The 16,233-nt window shown below is 42.4% G+C and overlaps 1 protein-coding gene across 7 annotated transcripts in view; it reads right to left on the bottom strand.

Moving 5' to 3' along the window:
* Nucleotides 1-16,233, bottom strand: part of LOC132883413 (multiple PDZ domain protein) — a 135,816-nt gene that overhangs the window by 36,238 nt on the left and 83,345 nt on the right. For 4 of the 7 annotated variants that reach the window (XM_060917031.1, XM_060917032.1, XM_060917035.1 and 1 more), the window contains exons 17-27: nt 14,589-14,798; nt 13,669-13,773; nt 11,519-11,677; nt 10,544-10,876; nt 10,147-10,261; nt 9,752-9,950; nt 7,065-7,106; nt 843-938; nt 655-747; nt 360-537; nt 120-230 (exon numbers count right to left, since the gene is read on the bottom strand). In XM_060917031.1, the coding sequence (XP_060773014.1) occupies nt 120-230; nt 360-537; nt 655-747; nt 843-938; nt 7,065-7,106; nt 9,752-9,950; nt 10,147-10,261; nt 10,544-10,876; nt 11,519-11,677; nt 13,669-13,773; nt 14,589-14,798 (1,641 nt within the window). The remainder of the gene's footprint in view (nt 1-119; nt 231-359; nt 538-654; nt 748-842; nt 939-7,064; nt 7,107-9,751; nt 9,951-10,146; nt 10,262-10,543; nt 10,877-11,518; nt 11,678-13,668; nt 13,774-14,588; nt 14,799-16,233) is intronic. The other 3 variants (XM_060917033.1, XM_060917037.1, XM_060917036.1) reach the window with 3 other exon arrangements.

Raw genomic sequence — 16,233 nt, 5'->3', positions numbered from 1 at the left:
GACCAGTGTGGGACTCAATCAAGGCTCTTTTGGGAGACTTTAGTCCTGAGGAAGATTCAGGACCTGAGTGGACATGAGTGCATAATGATGTGTGTGTGTTTGCTCCTTCATTCACTAACCCTGGGCCTGCTGATAATGCTCTGCACCAGGAACACAACAGGGTTGCCAGCTTTACGAATGGCATCTACAGCTTGCTCATGACTGGCATCTCGCAGATCGACACCGTCCACCTGAAACACACACAAAAACATACATATAAAAACATATAACATGTTTACGCTGTGGGTTTCCTTACACGCGTCTTGAAAATTGGGCAACACTTTGTGAAACTTGTGTCGTAAGATAGGTGTGTGTGTTACCTGTAAAATTCTGTCTCCGGTTTTCAGAGTTCCATTGTGTCCTGCAGGGCTGTCTTCCAGGATGTGTTTGATGAAGATGCCTCGCATCACTTCCCCATTGCTCAGGCGACTGCCCATGCCCCGCCCACCAACAATGCTGATACCCAGAGATTTTCCTGCTTCTCTATAGAGCTCCACCCTTTAGACACACACACGCAGTATTCATGATACGTTTTATCTGAGAAAATTTGAAATATTGCCGACACAGAATGTATTGTATCCTAATTTGCTGAGCTGCATGTGTGTGTGTGCTCACTTCCTTGGTTGGTTCCAGTTGTTGAAGTTTGCTGTCTGTAGTTCGCTCTCCTCCCCTTCACCATCCTCCCTCTCAGGAAGCTCTGCTACAGATCTGAATACGTTTCAACAGTTAACTGACGCTCATTTTGTCAAAGCAATAGTTTTTTTTTTTTTCTAACTCGGTGCTTTCAAAACAAATGTGATTACCTTGGTGTGCTTGATGTACCCACACCAAAGTCTTCATCCTTGCCCTGGTTAAGGGCCTTGTATTCCTCTAAATACTCCGCTGGTACATAGGTAATGCTGTAAAACATGAAGAAAGGCATAGATTCATACCAACCTAACGACGGGCATGCACACTCGTATTCAAGCAAACCAAACCCAGCACACGCCCGCCGCCAAATACCTTTCAGCTATTAGATATGTCATCATCGTGAGCTTATTCCCCAAAGACAAAGTGAACAGCTTATTATAGTAATTATTTAACTTTGATTTGTGAGTAAATGTTGTATTGGAGAATAAATTCTAACCTTGTAGAATAATTAGTATTCAGTGGCATGCTTGCCTTTGAACAAGCATGGTCAGGATTTAATGAGTTTTCTGCCTATCACAGCCCAAAGTGTGAATGCTAATAATGTCTTGAAAAAGATGCCCTGCCATGTTCCATGATTTTGTTGGCATGCCAAATACAGAAGTATTTCAAGTCATGAGATGTTAATCATAAATTAATTAAATAGTCACTTTGGTAAGAGGACTTGGTTCAGGAATTAAATCGACAATTAATTGTTTTGGAAGACGCATGTATAGTAAAGAAAGATGACAGATCTAACAGAAGTGGATCAAATCCCATTTGAATGGTTAAAGCAGATACGCAGAGCCGTGGCCTCACTTTCATTTATAAATGCCTTGAGACCTCAAGAACGGCACAGGAATAGTTTTAAGCGTTAACAATAAATCTAATATAGTAATTTTTATGATTAAAGTGATTCATATAGGTAGCGGTCTGAGTGAATGACCTTGACGTCCGTAACGTCACAGCAGGAAGTCTATCGGTCTCATCGGCATTTCCGCTATACTAAAACACAGAGCTGACTGCAACTCCGATCCTCCATTTTGAGCTAATTTATCACCATGCCACGTAGATGTGTTGCTGGCGGGTGCAGCAACACGACAGAAGATGGATTTACGTTGCATTCATGGCCCAAGAATGTTCAAACTGCAAAGATTTGGACGCATTTTGCGAGAAGTTCACGGGCACATTGGGCGGCTACGAAGTGGTCTCTCCTCTGCTCTGCACATTTTACTGAAGACTCGTACGAGACCTCTGATCTGTTGAGGAGCGTTGGCTATAAGCCCGTATTGAAAGAGGGTGCAGTACCAACAATTAAAGGAAAAAAAACCTACAAGAAAAGGAAAGTATTTATTTTATTTACTTTTTAAAAGGGAAGTAAGTTCAGTTGCACCAGTTCTCCCAGAGTGAGCCGAGGGTTGTTGGTAAAACATGGGACGGGACATATCGCTTGGGCAGTGACCTCTCCGCGGTTGTTGCTAAAACTGGTGACGTTCCATTCCGGGTTTTAGTAATTGCCTGAGCTGAGCAGTAATGGCGGAGTACTCAGTATGGAGAAAATGGAGAATGAGTGGAGCAGCCGTCTGCTTTCTGCGCTGGATATTTTGCTGCCGTCTCGCCCTTACGTGGAAGAAGCAAATGAATGGAGAACTGAATGAACAACTGAAAGTCAGATTGTTTCAAAACAATCGGCCACAAGATCGGCCTTCAAGAAGCGAGGACACAGACGGGTAAGCTCCGACTCTCATTTGGATACAAAACAACAAAAGCAACACCACTCGTTGTTTACCTGCATTTAGATGAATCCATGTAACTGTATTGTGTGTTTAAGTTAGCGGTATAAGATTATTTAATTTGCTTCAGAATGTGATTGTCTCAGTTCATCTGATTATTTAATTACCCTTTTACGTTTTATCAGTGAAAATGCATGCATGTACATGTATGTTGCATAAGTTATAACACCCATCCTGTTTTAATGAGCGTCAACCCACAATCAGTGAAGTCAAATCAGTCTTAGCTGAGCAAGTCGGTAACGGGATTTCTTACTTTCACCATCAATTTTTATTGATATGACTTTGGTCTATAGCTGTCAAAGGCCTCGGCCTTAAAACCGGTTCCCGCTGTGACGTCACGCACTCAGGGCTGGCTGGCTCAGCGGGGCAGCTCGAATACCAACTTTGCGGTCGATTTTAACTCTCAACAGAGCCGTCCCATAGGCTGTGCGAACTGTGCAACTGCACAGGGCCTCGCGCCACTAGGGGGCCTCGCGCCTTAAATCTTGCTGTTTTTTTTTTAATTATTATTATTTTTTTAAATAAATACATTAGTTATGTATGATTTTGTATCAATGAGATGTCACATAAAAACAAACAAACAAATAAAAAACAAATCCAAACAAAGCGAGTTTTTCATTGTCATTACGTAATGCGTCCTCACTGAAGACGGGAGAGGAGGAAAGTTAAAGCGGGGGAAAGTAAACATGTCGACGGCAAGAGAACACGACCGATTTCGCAAGCACGAATCGGGTGCTGAGAAGAGGAAAAAATTTAAAAAGAAGGAGGAATTTCACAAGTTACTGCGGGGATCGCTGGATAAATTTATCAGTACTGCCAGTGATGCTGTGGCAGCAACTAGCATCTCCATCACGCACACCGACACTGTGGCAGAGCCGAGCGGGCTTCTACAACAGCAGGACGGGAACGCACGCACTGAGGATGACGGTGAAGTCCAAGGTGAGGAAGGAGGATAATAAGTAGGCTAGCTGTGGTTGAGAAATATTTTATAATGAGGCTTGTGCCCGATTCAGTTGAGCTGGACCACACGATCAATTCTGTTTTTTTTCTATTACAATCGATCAGAGTTTGCCCTGGAAGACGCGGTCCCGCCAACGCCTGATGAAGAGCAGCGCTGCCAGTCCGACAGTGAAGTATCAGCGGCAGCGCATCTTGTGGACCTTAACGATCCCAGCAATTGGCCCGTGCATCTGGATAGCAAAAAGGTGGATTTACTTGTGGAAAAGGGCCCGGTCAAGGTCTCCAACTTTGATTTCCCCGTAAATCAGGAAATATGCAATAGAACTAGAATATTTTTTGCAATATAATTATAATTATTGCAAAAATGCAATAGAACTAGAATAGTTGCATCCGTGCGACTGTTATTCATGCGCAATTACGCATCCATGTCAAAGATTAGGGCCTCGCATTTCAAGTTCGCACAGGGCCTCGCACCCCCCCTGCGACGGCCCTGACTCTCAAATATATTTTTTTATTCCCATTTATGCAGCGTACAAGAGTCAAGGATGGAGATACTATCCACTCAGAAATTTATTGAAAAATAAAGGTTCTGCGTATCTGCTTTAAGTGCAGCGTGCAAACACATGACATGACAAAAATGTAGTGAATCAGAATTTATCCAGAATAAACTAATCTTAGTTAGGAAAAGTGAGAGGAATCGGAATTAATAAAAGTGAAATGAATCAGAGTTAAGAGAATGAAACAAATCAGTTTAGGAAAAGTAAAAAGAAAAAGTAAAATGAATCAGAATTGACAAAAATTAAATTAAATGAGAGTTAAGACAAGCAGTGAATCAGAGTGAAGAAAAGTGAAGTGAACTGAGTTAAGTGAATCAGAGTTGATCAAAATGTCAATCAGACAGCAAGTTTCAATCCCCATGGTTTGTTTATGATTAAATCAGTCCCATGGGTTTAAATGACTTGGCGAGTCTATTAATAAACAGAGTACTGTGACAGTAGTAATAAGGACGCCATCAGACAAACAACTGCATGCTAGGTGTAGATGATATATGCCTAGAGTGTAAGTAGTTGCATTTTGGCAATGTGATTATCCAGATATGAGCAGCAGAGTCATCAAATTGGAATTTGAATTTAATCACGACGAGGGTTAGAACTTGCTCAGAGTAGTTAATTAGATTTATCCACAAAGTACAGCCATTAAGCTTCAGAAGGCAAAACGTCACCTGTCATGCCGGTATGTAAGCCGGGAAGAAAAATAGCTGATACAAAGATTACATTTAGGCTACAATTAATGTTTCCCATGAGGTAAATCTATCGACAATTGTGGTCAGAAGTTTACATACAGTGACATGAATGTCATCTTGGATATGAAGGTCATGGCCATATTTGGGCTTTCAGTAATTTCTTTGAACTGTTCTTTTTCTGTGGCAAAATGTACAGCATACAGCTTTAATTAAACAAAAACACCAGAATTTGGTGCACAAGTTTTAATTTTCTTTGGGGTTTCTGAAATCAGCACAGGGTCAAAATTATACATGCAGGGTCAAAATGTCCATACATTCAGTTTTTTTAGATTATGGCGTGCTCTTTTTCCAAAGGTTTAGAGTCTTTTTTTAGGTTTGGGTGCTCTTTAATCCAAGGTATTCTAGATCCACAGCCAAAAAAGAGAAAACAAATCTCTGACTAAGGCACTCCAAATTAAAATGTCTTTAATATTTTAGACAAGTCCTACATGGACAAATTAAAAACAAAGCCCACGCGTAGCGGCATGGGTGCCTTCTTCAGGGCAATATCCTGTCTCAATATTATCAATAATCCAATATTGCCCTGAAGAAGGCACCCATGCCGCTATGCGTGGGCTTTGTTTTTAATTTGTCCATGTAGGACTTGTCTAAAATATTAAAGACATTTTAATTTGGAGTGCCTTAGTCAGAGATTTGTTTTCTCTTTTTTGGCTGTGTCCATACATTCACTTAGATTATTAATTCAGAGGTGCTGAAACTTCCAAAATGTCTCTTATCTTACCAAGGCCGAGGTCTCTTAACTTCCTGTTAGTGATCATGACTGACTACGGCTGGTAGCTTCTCTGTGCCGTCATAAAAAGGGTTTGTTTACAGCACTCATTGGATTGACCAACACAAAGTAAAATGAGAAAGTCCAAGGAGCTCAGTGCAGATCTGAGAAAGAGGATCGCAGATATACACAACTCCAGAATGTCTCTTAGAGCCATTTCTAAACAACTGCAAATTCCAAGATCAGTTCAAACAATTGTATCCAAGTTATTGTGAGGTGTAGTCACTTTGCCAAGCCACTTTGCTTCAAGAAAACCCAAACTGTCACCCTCAGCTGAAAGGAAATTGGTTTGGATGGTCAGGAATAACCTGGGAACCACCATGGCACAGCCCTGCCATGAACTGGAAGCTGATGGATCACTGTCTACAGTTCAGATCACCATGGACTAAGAGGCTGCTATCCAAGAAATAGCCCCCTGCTCCAAAATTGACACCTTCAAGCTTAAAGTTTGAAGCTGACCATACGGACAAAGAAGAAAGCCTTCTGGAGGAAAGCTGTATGGTCAGATGAGACAAAGATTGAGTTGTTTGGCCGCAATGACCACCATGTACAGAGGGACACTGCACCAGCTGGTGGTGGTGGTAGGATCATCATGCTCTGGGGCTGTTTTGCTGCCAGTAGAACTGGTTCATTGCACAAAGTGGATGGAATAATGAAGAAGGAGGACTACCTCACAATTCTTCAGCATAAACCATCAGAAACTTGAACATGACTTGGGAGTTACAACAGGACAATGAACCCAAACACGCATCAGGGCTGGTTGTGGAGGATAAAGCAGGCTAACATTAAGCTTAAAACAAGTCCTGACTTCAACCCTGTTGAAAATATATGGACCGTGCTTAAGTCGAGTCCATGCCAAGAAAAAAAAAAATTAATTGAACTCTACCAATTCTACCATGAAGAGTCATGAGATATCCAACCAGAATTCTGCCAGAAGCTTGTTCATGGTAAACAAAAATGTTTGGTCAAGGTGAATCTTGTGAAGAGACATTTTACCCAAATATTAGGTGTGCTGTATGTATATTTTTTGACCCTGTGTTGATTTCAGAAAACCCAAAGAAAATTAAAACTTGTGCACCAAATTCTAGTGTTTTTTTTTTTAATTAAAGCTGTATGCTGTACAATCATTCTGCCACAGAACAAGAACAGTTCAAAGAAATTACTGAAAGCCCAAATATTGCCATGACATTCGTATCCAAGACGACGTTCATGTCACTGTGTTTAAACTTCTGACCACAACTGTAATTAGCTCTATAGTCCTTTAATCAATGCTTATGTTTTATTGTTACTGCCAATCTTGCTTCATACATGAAAATAATTATGTATGATTTCTTATACGACGATTTAACTTGCATATGAAGTACCTGTGCTACAAATTTAGTTACCATAATGGCAATTTGGTGTACAATATCATCAAAACTACTTGATCTACTAATATGGATAACCTTGTGCACACAAAAAGAATGAGTGAGACATGCAGTGAGACAGAGACACCCAAGTCATTGTGCACTCAGTAGGAGTTAGACATACTCACATATAAAAGGGGCAGAGCTCCTCTTCTGGAGCAACTGAAGATCTAGAAATGTTGAAATCTGTTTAAGTGCTGCTGCTGATACAAGTGGGCTTGTCAGCAGCACACGAGCAGCTAAAGTGGGTTTCATAGTTCAACCAATCCTCTTGCAAAGTCACAGAAACCATAAAAGTATAAAGGTTTCTGTATGCAGGACTTACAGTGGCATCACCACCGGCCATGGATACGCTTAAAGCATTTCAAATGGAGCCTGACAGGAATGAGCTTTGACTGCTGTTACAGAGAAGTTGCACTAATAATAATAATAATAATAATAATAATAATAAACAACTGTGTATGTGTGATCGTCTATGATTTTAAACTATAGCAAAAATATTTTGGATAATTTCTATTATTCTATCCGCATTCACTGGATATGAGCAATCGTGCACTCTGATTGGTTACTCTACTACTAGGCTATCAACTCATATACAGTGAGTAGAGAGAAACAAAATGGCGGCGTGTGTTGTTGAACCAACCGAGAGACAAAATAAGAACTCGACTCAAAAACAAAACCCCAAAAATACAAAAACAAGCAACAAAATCTGGAATAAAAGTATTTTATGGGAAGCGCGTATCATTTTTTAATTTTCAAGAATTATTATTATAGCAGTTTGCATAAATCGCATACTGTCGTTTCACTGGCTTGTTTACATTCTAAGCGGAAATTATTTTGTAGGACGTTTTGCATAAAGTTTTTATTTATTGAATTTACAAAAAATAAAAATAAAAAATGCTCTGTTTCTCAAAATCTAGTGAATGTGGATAGAATAAAACAGTTATTCCACTCAATCTCGTCGTACATGGCTTATAGCCGACTCGGTGCTACACGCCTCGTTGGCTATCAGGTTATGTACGACTCGATTTCGTGGAATAACTGTTAAATGTGTACTGTGTACAGTATCTTGCAAAAGTATTCATCCCCCTTGGTGTTTGTCCTGTTTTGTTGCATTACAAGCTGGAATTAAAATGGATTTTTGGAGGCTTAGCACAATTTGATTTACGCAACATGCCGACCACTTTAAAGGTGCACATTGTTGTTTTATTGTGACACAAACAATAATTAAGATGGAGGAAAAAAAACCCAGAAATCTGGGGTGTGCATAAGTATTCACCTCCTTTCGTATGAAACCCCTAAATAAGAGCTGCTCCAACCAATTCACTTCATAAGTCACATAATTAGTTGATGAAGATCCACCTGTGTGCAATCAAAGGGTCACATGATCTGTCACATGATGTCTGTATACGTAAATTAACCTCTTCTAGAAGGACCCTGACTCTGCAGCACTACTAAGCAAGCAACATGAAAACCAAGGAGCCTCCAAACAGGTCAGAGACAAAGTTGTGGAGAAGTATAGATCAGGGTTGGGCCATAAAAAATATCCCAAACTTTGAATATCCCAGGGAGCACCATTAAATCCATCACAGCAAAATGGAAAGAATATGGCACCACTACAAACCTGACAAGAGAAGGGCACCCACCAAAACTCACAGACCGGGCAAGGAGGGCATTAATCAGAGATGCAACAAAGACACCAAATATAACACTGAAGGAGCTGCAGAGATCCACAGCGGAGATGGGAGTATCTGTCCATAGGACCGCTTTAAGCCGTACACTCCACAGAGCGGGGCTTTATGGAAGAGTGGCCAGAAAAAAGTCATTGCTTAAAAAAATCATGTTTGGAGTTTGCCCAACAGCATATGGCAGACTCCCCAAACACACGGAAGAAGATTCTCTGGTCAAATGAGACAAAAATTGAACTTTTTGGCCATCATGGGAAACGCCATGTGTGGCGCAAACCCAATACACTGAGAACCCCATCCCTACAGTGAAGCATGGTGGTGGCAGCATCATGCTGTGGGGATATTTTTCATCTGCAGGGACAGGAAAGCTGGTCAGGACTGAAGGAAAGATGGATGGCACTAAATACAGGGCAATTCTGGAGGAAAACCTGTTTGAGTCAGCCAGAGGTCTGAGACTGGGACAAAGGTTCACAGTCTAGCAGGACAATGACCCTAAACATACTGCTAAAGCTACACTGGAGTGGTTTAAAGGGAAATATTTAAATGTCTTGGAATAGCAGAGTCAAAGCCCAGACCTCGATCCAATTGAGAATCTGTGGCATAACTTGAAGGTTGCTGTACACCAACGCAACCCATCTAACTTGAAGGAGTTGGAGCAGTTTTGCCTTGAGGAATGGGCAAAAATCCCAGTGGCTGGATGTGCTAAGCTAATAGAGACATACCCCAAGAGACTCGCAGCTGTAATTGTAGCAAAAGTTAGCTCTACAAAGTATTGACTTTTTTTTTTTGGAGGGGGGATACTTATGCACACTCCAGATTTCTGTTTTTTTTTATCTTAATTATTGTTTGTGTCACAATAAAAAAAAAAAAAAACACAATGCGCACCTTTAAAGTGGTGGGCATGTTGTGTAAATCAAATGGTGCTCACCCTTCAAAAATCCATTTCACTTCCAGCTTGTAATGCGACAAAACAGGACAAACACCAAGGGGGATGAATACTTTTGCAAGACACTGTATCTAGTGAAATGCAGTATATCAACATGTGTTGTGAAAACTAAAGCTTTAAACGGTCACACAATCATCTGCAAGGCTTTGTGAATCTTTGTCCTTCCACATTTCTCCCTCACCCCATGTCAGATCCAATGAGGGAGTGTCGGCGCAGCATGGCGCGTGCCTGTGCGTTGGTCAGGTTCCCGGTTGCTTCACCGTTGATGGCGAGAATGAGATCTCCAACACCTAAACGTCCATCTCTGCTTATGGCCCCGCCGTGAATGATGCTGCGGATCAGCATGCCCACACCATCCTTCACTGCGCTCACTGTCATGCCTGGATCAGAGTTAACATTGACGGGCATGTTACCTGTGGTACTGATAAAAACACCCGCGAGTCTTGGTGCTGTGCTTCATAGCAGAACAAAAGACGCTGGGTTTCGTACAAAAATCTGAGAATTATAAAAGGCAAATCGAATACACCTACCTTAAAAAGGATAAATAGGGCTCTCTGAGATTCATAAATCACAAACCTAAACTTGAGTTGCCCTTGACAACTGTGATGGTCCTTTCAAAATTGCTCCCTGGAGTCATTTCTTGTTGATCGGGTTCTTCCTCTTGAGCTTTATCCATTGGGAAATCATCTTCCTGAAGGTTTTGCACAGAAACACAAAACCAAACCATAAAACCACAAAAACTACTGCTCAAGGCAAGGTCATGCAGTCCCGCGAGAGGTGAAAAACCATCTGAGAGGCTCTAAAGTAAACCGAGGTTCTGATGGGATGGCCAGAGATAGGAAAGGAAGAGAGGATTAGAAAGAACAGAGCTGTTTTATCTGTGCTTTTGGCCAATTTGTGGGAATAATTTCTCTCCTCTCTCCTGAAAACAAGGGGTCTGACAGTTTGCAATACTCAACACAGAACTCTTTACCTCCTCTTGAGCAGCATGAGCATAACCGCCTTCACGCACTTGCCCTTGGATCTCTGGAACGATCGGTCCCGTCTCTCTATACAACGCCGTCGCGAGCTTCTCTTCTTTACAAGCGGAAGCAGGGTTGGCTCGACAAATCCCAGCGTTTGACATCACGGAGTCCATTCTCTCTGAATCTTGTTCCGTGATCAGATTGGAGGAGGTGGAGCCGAGTCTTACGGTCCCGGCTTCGAGCCTTACAGGTGCTCCCTTCTCCTCGGGGGCAAACGGCTGTCCGGTTTCAGACGCCGTCATAAAAGGATACTCCATGAGCAAATCCAGGTGAGTGCTTCTCTAGATAAGACAACACGTTAACTTCACACTACAGCTTTACAGTACAATCCCAATTACGACCAAATGGAAGGCTGATAATCTTCTAATCAACACCTGGACCAATGAGGTTGTGAAGTTTGTTCACAAACCATTGGAGGATAAATGACAATAATCACACAGGACAAATACCCCCATTACTAACTCTGGCAGCGTTTCAGACGGCTATAACACAGCTCCATTTCTCTAACTGATTCAGCAAAGGCTCTGCACTAAATTTCAACAGTAACCAAACCCACGAGGACCAATAAAGTCTCAAATAAAATCGGGGTTGATGGGCCTTACTGCAATATAGCCCCAAATGTCGGCACAGAGAGCCATTATACAGGAGACAAAACGGTAGGCTGAAATGTTTCCTCTGAATGCGAGGTGGGAATGGGCTGATTTAGATAATGTCGCTCAGTGGGTCATGGGGGTCATTTTGGTGAGAGGGGGATAATTTGGAGAGGGGATTGTGGCTCTCAAATGATGATACGCTAGCACCCCAGAGGACAAACAGAATTACTCGGGTATGGCACTATCAGGAAAATGGGAGGGTTACTAATGCAAAATATCGAGATTAAAACATTTATTTTGTGCTAAAATACTTCGCTTGGCTACAGATACCTGAGGAGTGGAGCCTTGCTCGGTCGTCTGATAGGTGAGATCTGCGCTGCAGGTGCTCCCGTGAAGGGCGATCATGGACGCCTGAAACGTGTCGTCTTCCTCGCCGTCGTAATGACAATCGAACTTCTCGTCTGACAAGTCCACATCGCTAGTGTCAATCTGGAATATGTCAGTCATGCTAATCAGATTCGATCTTAAGCAGATTTATACCGAGGCTCCAGGCAGACAGTATATATACACAGTTTCTGTGTCCTTTTGTTATTTCAAAGCAAGTATAGACTTTATCTTTTCTGATATAAATGCCATCTGTTCATTTCAGCATTGCTGTTTTCGACTTTAATGTGACAATCCTGATGCCTAATTCTTTTCTTTCCAATACTTTTCTATTTACTTTAATCAAACTCCAGTTTGCCTTGCACTAGTAACTTCCTTCAAAGTATCGGAATATCCGAAATGATTTTCATTAATACTACATTAATCACTGGAGCTCATCTCATCTCATTATCTCTAGCCGCTTTATCCTGTTCTACAGGGTCGCAGGCGAGCTGGAGCCTATCCCAGCTGACTACGGGTGAAAGGCGGGGTACACCCTGGACAAGTCGCCAGGTCATCACAGGGCTGACACATAGACACAGACAACCATTCACACTCACATTCACACCTACGGTCAATTTAGAGTCACCAGTTAACCTAACCTGCATGTCTTTGGACTGTGGGGGAAACCGGAGCACCCGGAGGAAACCCACGCGGACACGGGGAGAACATGCAAACTCCGCACAGAAAGGCCCTCGCCGGCCACGGGGCTCGAACCCAGAGCCTTCTTGCCGTGAGGCGACAGCACTAACCGCTACACCACCGTGCCGCCCCATTCCCTGGAGCTTTTTATTTTATTTTCTCCCGTTTTTGTGTGTGTTTGTGTCATTTGATGTTTGTTTTTGTTTGAGCGTTTTTGTCCGCCGGTTGTGGTGTGGCTTCGGACCCAGTTTTGGGCGTTGGTTCCCTCCAGGCCTTGGTTCGCTGCAGGTGATGCCTGTGCTCCTAGCTATGGTCTGCAGTGAGCTCGTTGCTCGTTTTAACATCGTGGTTGTCCAGCGCTCTGTGCTTTAGTGCTTGGCGTGATGTTCCGAGCCATGTTGCTCGGTGGCATCGTGGTGGCTGTGCAGGCGGTTTGGGACGTACCAGCGCTCTGCGTGACGGTGCGTCTGTGCTCGCTTTGTGGATCCATGGCGCGGTGTTCCGAGTGATGTTGCCCGGCGGCGTAGCGGTGGCTGTGCTGGCCGTGTGGGACTTGTTTTCGTGCGCCTTTTGGTGGGACTGTGGCTGCTCCACCATTGGAATGGCATCCTGACGTCTATTTGGTGGACTTTTTTCCCCCCCTCTCCTCCCTATAATTGTAAAGCGACCTTGGGTTTTGAGAAAGGCGCTATATGAATTGAACTTATTATTATTATTACACCGCAGTGCTGACAGGAATTCAAATCACACGATTATACGATTAACTATCGTTTCTAGAGTAACAACTCATTCACAGGGAACTGATGTACAGTACGATTTAATCGAACAATATTAATCAACGAATTTTAAAAACATTATCGAAGAATAGTGACTCATCCCTGATATGGTGAACTCTTCTGTAAGGACATGTTTATTTTACATTTATGGAAGGAGTCGCCAGTGTCAGCGTTTTGCAACAGCCAGAAAGTTTTCTGCCACAGGACAGAGGACTTTGTGCTTTTCTTGGTAACACGACAAGTTGCATTTTTTTTTTTTAATTTATTATTATTTTTTTATTAACTTCCAAGACAGAGAAAAAAAAAAAAAAAGAGAGGCTGATGAGGGAATGACTGTTTATAGCTGCAATGACATAAGTGATCACAGGAATTAACTTGCCCTGTGAATGTTCCACCACATTAAATGTAACTATAAGCACATAAAAAGTATAACAGTAAAAACAGTAATCACTGGCAAATTGCTGTGCTACAAGAAGAATAAAACACTCCGGGCTGCCGTCAACATCATGGTGGTATCAATAACTCTGTTTCATCACACCGCCATGCTGTTGATTGTTTCTCTAGAACAGCACACCTGCAGATATTTTATTCCCCCGATTACGAATGATTTTCCTAACAGCATGTCCCTTAAGCACTGACCAGTACTGGCTCAGCACGGAATAAGACTTCTTCCTCCTCCTCCTCCTCCTGCTCCTTCTCATCTCTCTCCATCCGCAACAGAGCCGAGACGATAGAGGAGGGAGTCTGCGAAAAGAGCGCTGTAAAACTTTTCTGAACAAATAGCATACGTACAACTCTTCCTGTCAAACCGGATCATGTTTAATGCGTTAGATTGCTCTGGATTTCAAAGAATTATTTGATTAATAGTCATGTTTGATTTGAGTAAATTAGTAGTGCAAGGCATGTTAGATAGACGACTAATTCTAATTCTGATCACTGACTGCTGATTTGATTTTAATTTGATTCGGGTTATAAACTACAGACAGCGGATTTGTTGGAAGTTTAGTGGAGAGAATTAAAATGTATTATCGTGGAGTTTTCTCATTCTCTGGATCTTAGCTGTGTGTCATGTGAGCTTCAAAGTACTGCTTTCCTTTTAGAGGAACTTCAACAAAAACTGCAGTTCTGAGAAAGGCTTTCGGAATGTGAAGTTAAATGCTGGCAGTGTGGATGGCAACCCACCATTTGCATAGTCCTTGAGAGAATGAGAGTCTGCATGTGTGTAGGGGAGGAATGCAAAAATGATACCACAATGAAAAGCAGTAATGGCCTTTGCGAGATCCAGAGTTACGGAAAAAAAAAAACCTGTCAGACATGCAAGATTTAAACCATACTTTTGAATGCATGCACGTCAAATTCATTTTTTGCTCAAATGAAGCAAAAAGACTGAGCTTTAAATTTCAGGCACATGCAGGGCTTTGCCTAGAGCATGAAATATTTAAAGAACCAGTAGAAGAATCAGGTTACTGAAGCATAGGCTTCTGTAGTGGAAAGAAGCATGCGCACACACACACACACGCACACACACAAATTGTCATAAATGTGCATTTGTATCTTACAGGCAGTGGTTTGGCTACTCCGATGTGGACGGTGCCTAAGCTGGCGCCCTTCAGTGCCTGAACCGCCTCCTCCAGACAGGCACTCTCGAGGTTCATGCTGTTGACATACATCAGCCGGTCTCCTGGCAACAAACGTCCGTCCAGTTCAGCGACTCCTTCAGGCACCAGAGATCGGATCACAATCACCGTCTTAGCTGGGTCCATAGGGTCCTTTACATACAAAATACAAAATTCAGGAATTAAACATTTTTCCATTGGAGGAATTTTATCTGCACACTCGGAACTATAGTTCTTATCTATCGGGGTGGAGCTTTCAGGTCTGGACATTGCTGATTTGTTGTACATCAGATGGGGACCAGACAAATGAACATCTTTTATACAAATGTTGAATTCAAAACAACATGCGCGTGCGCGTGTACATAATTCTAGTGACACACCACTTATCGTAAAAGGCTTCTTTGTGAAAACCGGTTTAAAAAGCTGCATTAATGTTAACACTGGATTTGTGCAAAAAAAAAAAAAAAAAAGCTAACGCAATAACAACAACTTCAATCTCCATTCATGTTCACAGTGTTGAAGTAATTTTGCTATGTACTGAAATATCAGAATGTGGCAGCGGGGGCGTGGTCAAGCGTCGGTCTGTGACCGGAGGGCGGAGTCAGGGAAGGTCAGTGGCGGAATCACTGCACCTGATGTTAATTAACGTGTTTGTGTGTCTTCCCCAGTGACCGCGCCCTATTTAAGGGGAGAGAGCGAGAGCAGAGGGAGCTCTCTCCCCAACCAGATGACTTGAGTGTGTGCGTGCGTGCGTGTGTGGCTGAGAGAGTAAAATTTGCACTGAAAAGTGAAAATAAAAGTGTTTTGTGAACTTGGTTCTGGCCTGCCGTCCTTCTGTGCTCCACCCACCCATACGAACTGCTACACAGAACTTATTTTTTTCGCGGTCCAGTTACGCACCCCGGTTACGGACCTCTGGCGACTTGCTCGTTCACAACAACAAACATAGTCGCAATTTTTGTCAACATTTATTTTCGCATTTCTCAGGAGAACAGCATTAATTGTACAGCATGGATAGCGATAACGACAGTGTTCACAGCGAAAGTGAGTTTTACTACCCTGAGGAAGAAGAAATAAAAGAAAACATTTCAGGAGAAAGCTAAAAACCTGTAACTGTTGCTAACGTCGAGCAAAAACATGGCTGAATCCTGAATGACTCCTATTTGTATAAATAGGGGACTACATAGGCGGCAAAATGTAGTTGTTTTCCTGCCATGGAAGTGCACTTGTATACCGAGGAGGAAGCCATTTGCATTACAGCCGTGAATGAGGATTCAAAATGGCGGCTCGGCTCGGTTTTCCCTTTTGGGCGCTCTCGTTTTCTGTTAGAATTTGGTAAAGAAAAAGAATAAGTATATTATTTACCAGCTTAAGGTCGGGCCGTATGGTGAAATACCGTGACCTCGGCCTTGAATACTGCCCTCGGCCCAGAGGGCCTCGCTCGGTACTTTCAAGACCTCGGTCACAGTATTTCACCATACAGACCTCCCAGCTGGTAAATAACATGTATATATGTTATGTTACATAAACATCCCAGTCCCTGCAATGTCCTGTAAAAGCAAACGAAGAACAACATAGTTCCTCAAAT

Source organism: Neoarius graeffei, chromosome 3 (genome assembly GCF_027579695.1).
Source record: "Neoarius graeffei isolate fNeoGra1 chromosome 3, fNeoGra1.pri, whole genome shotgun sequence".
Taxonomy (NCBI): domain Eukaryota; kingdom Metazoa; phylum Chordata; class Actinopteri; order Siluriformes; family Ariidae; genus Neoarius; species Neoarius graeffei.
Note: the sequence above shows the minus strand (reverse complement) of the source record. Positions and strands in the feature narration are given on the sequence as shown.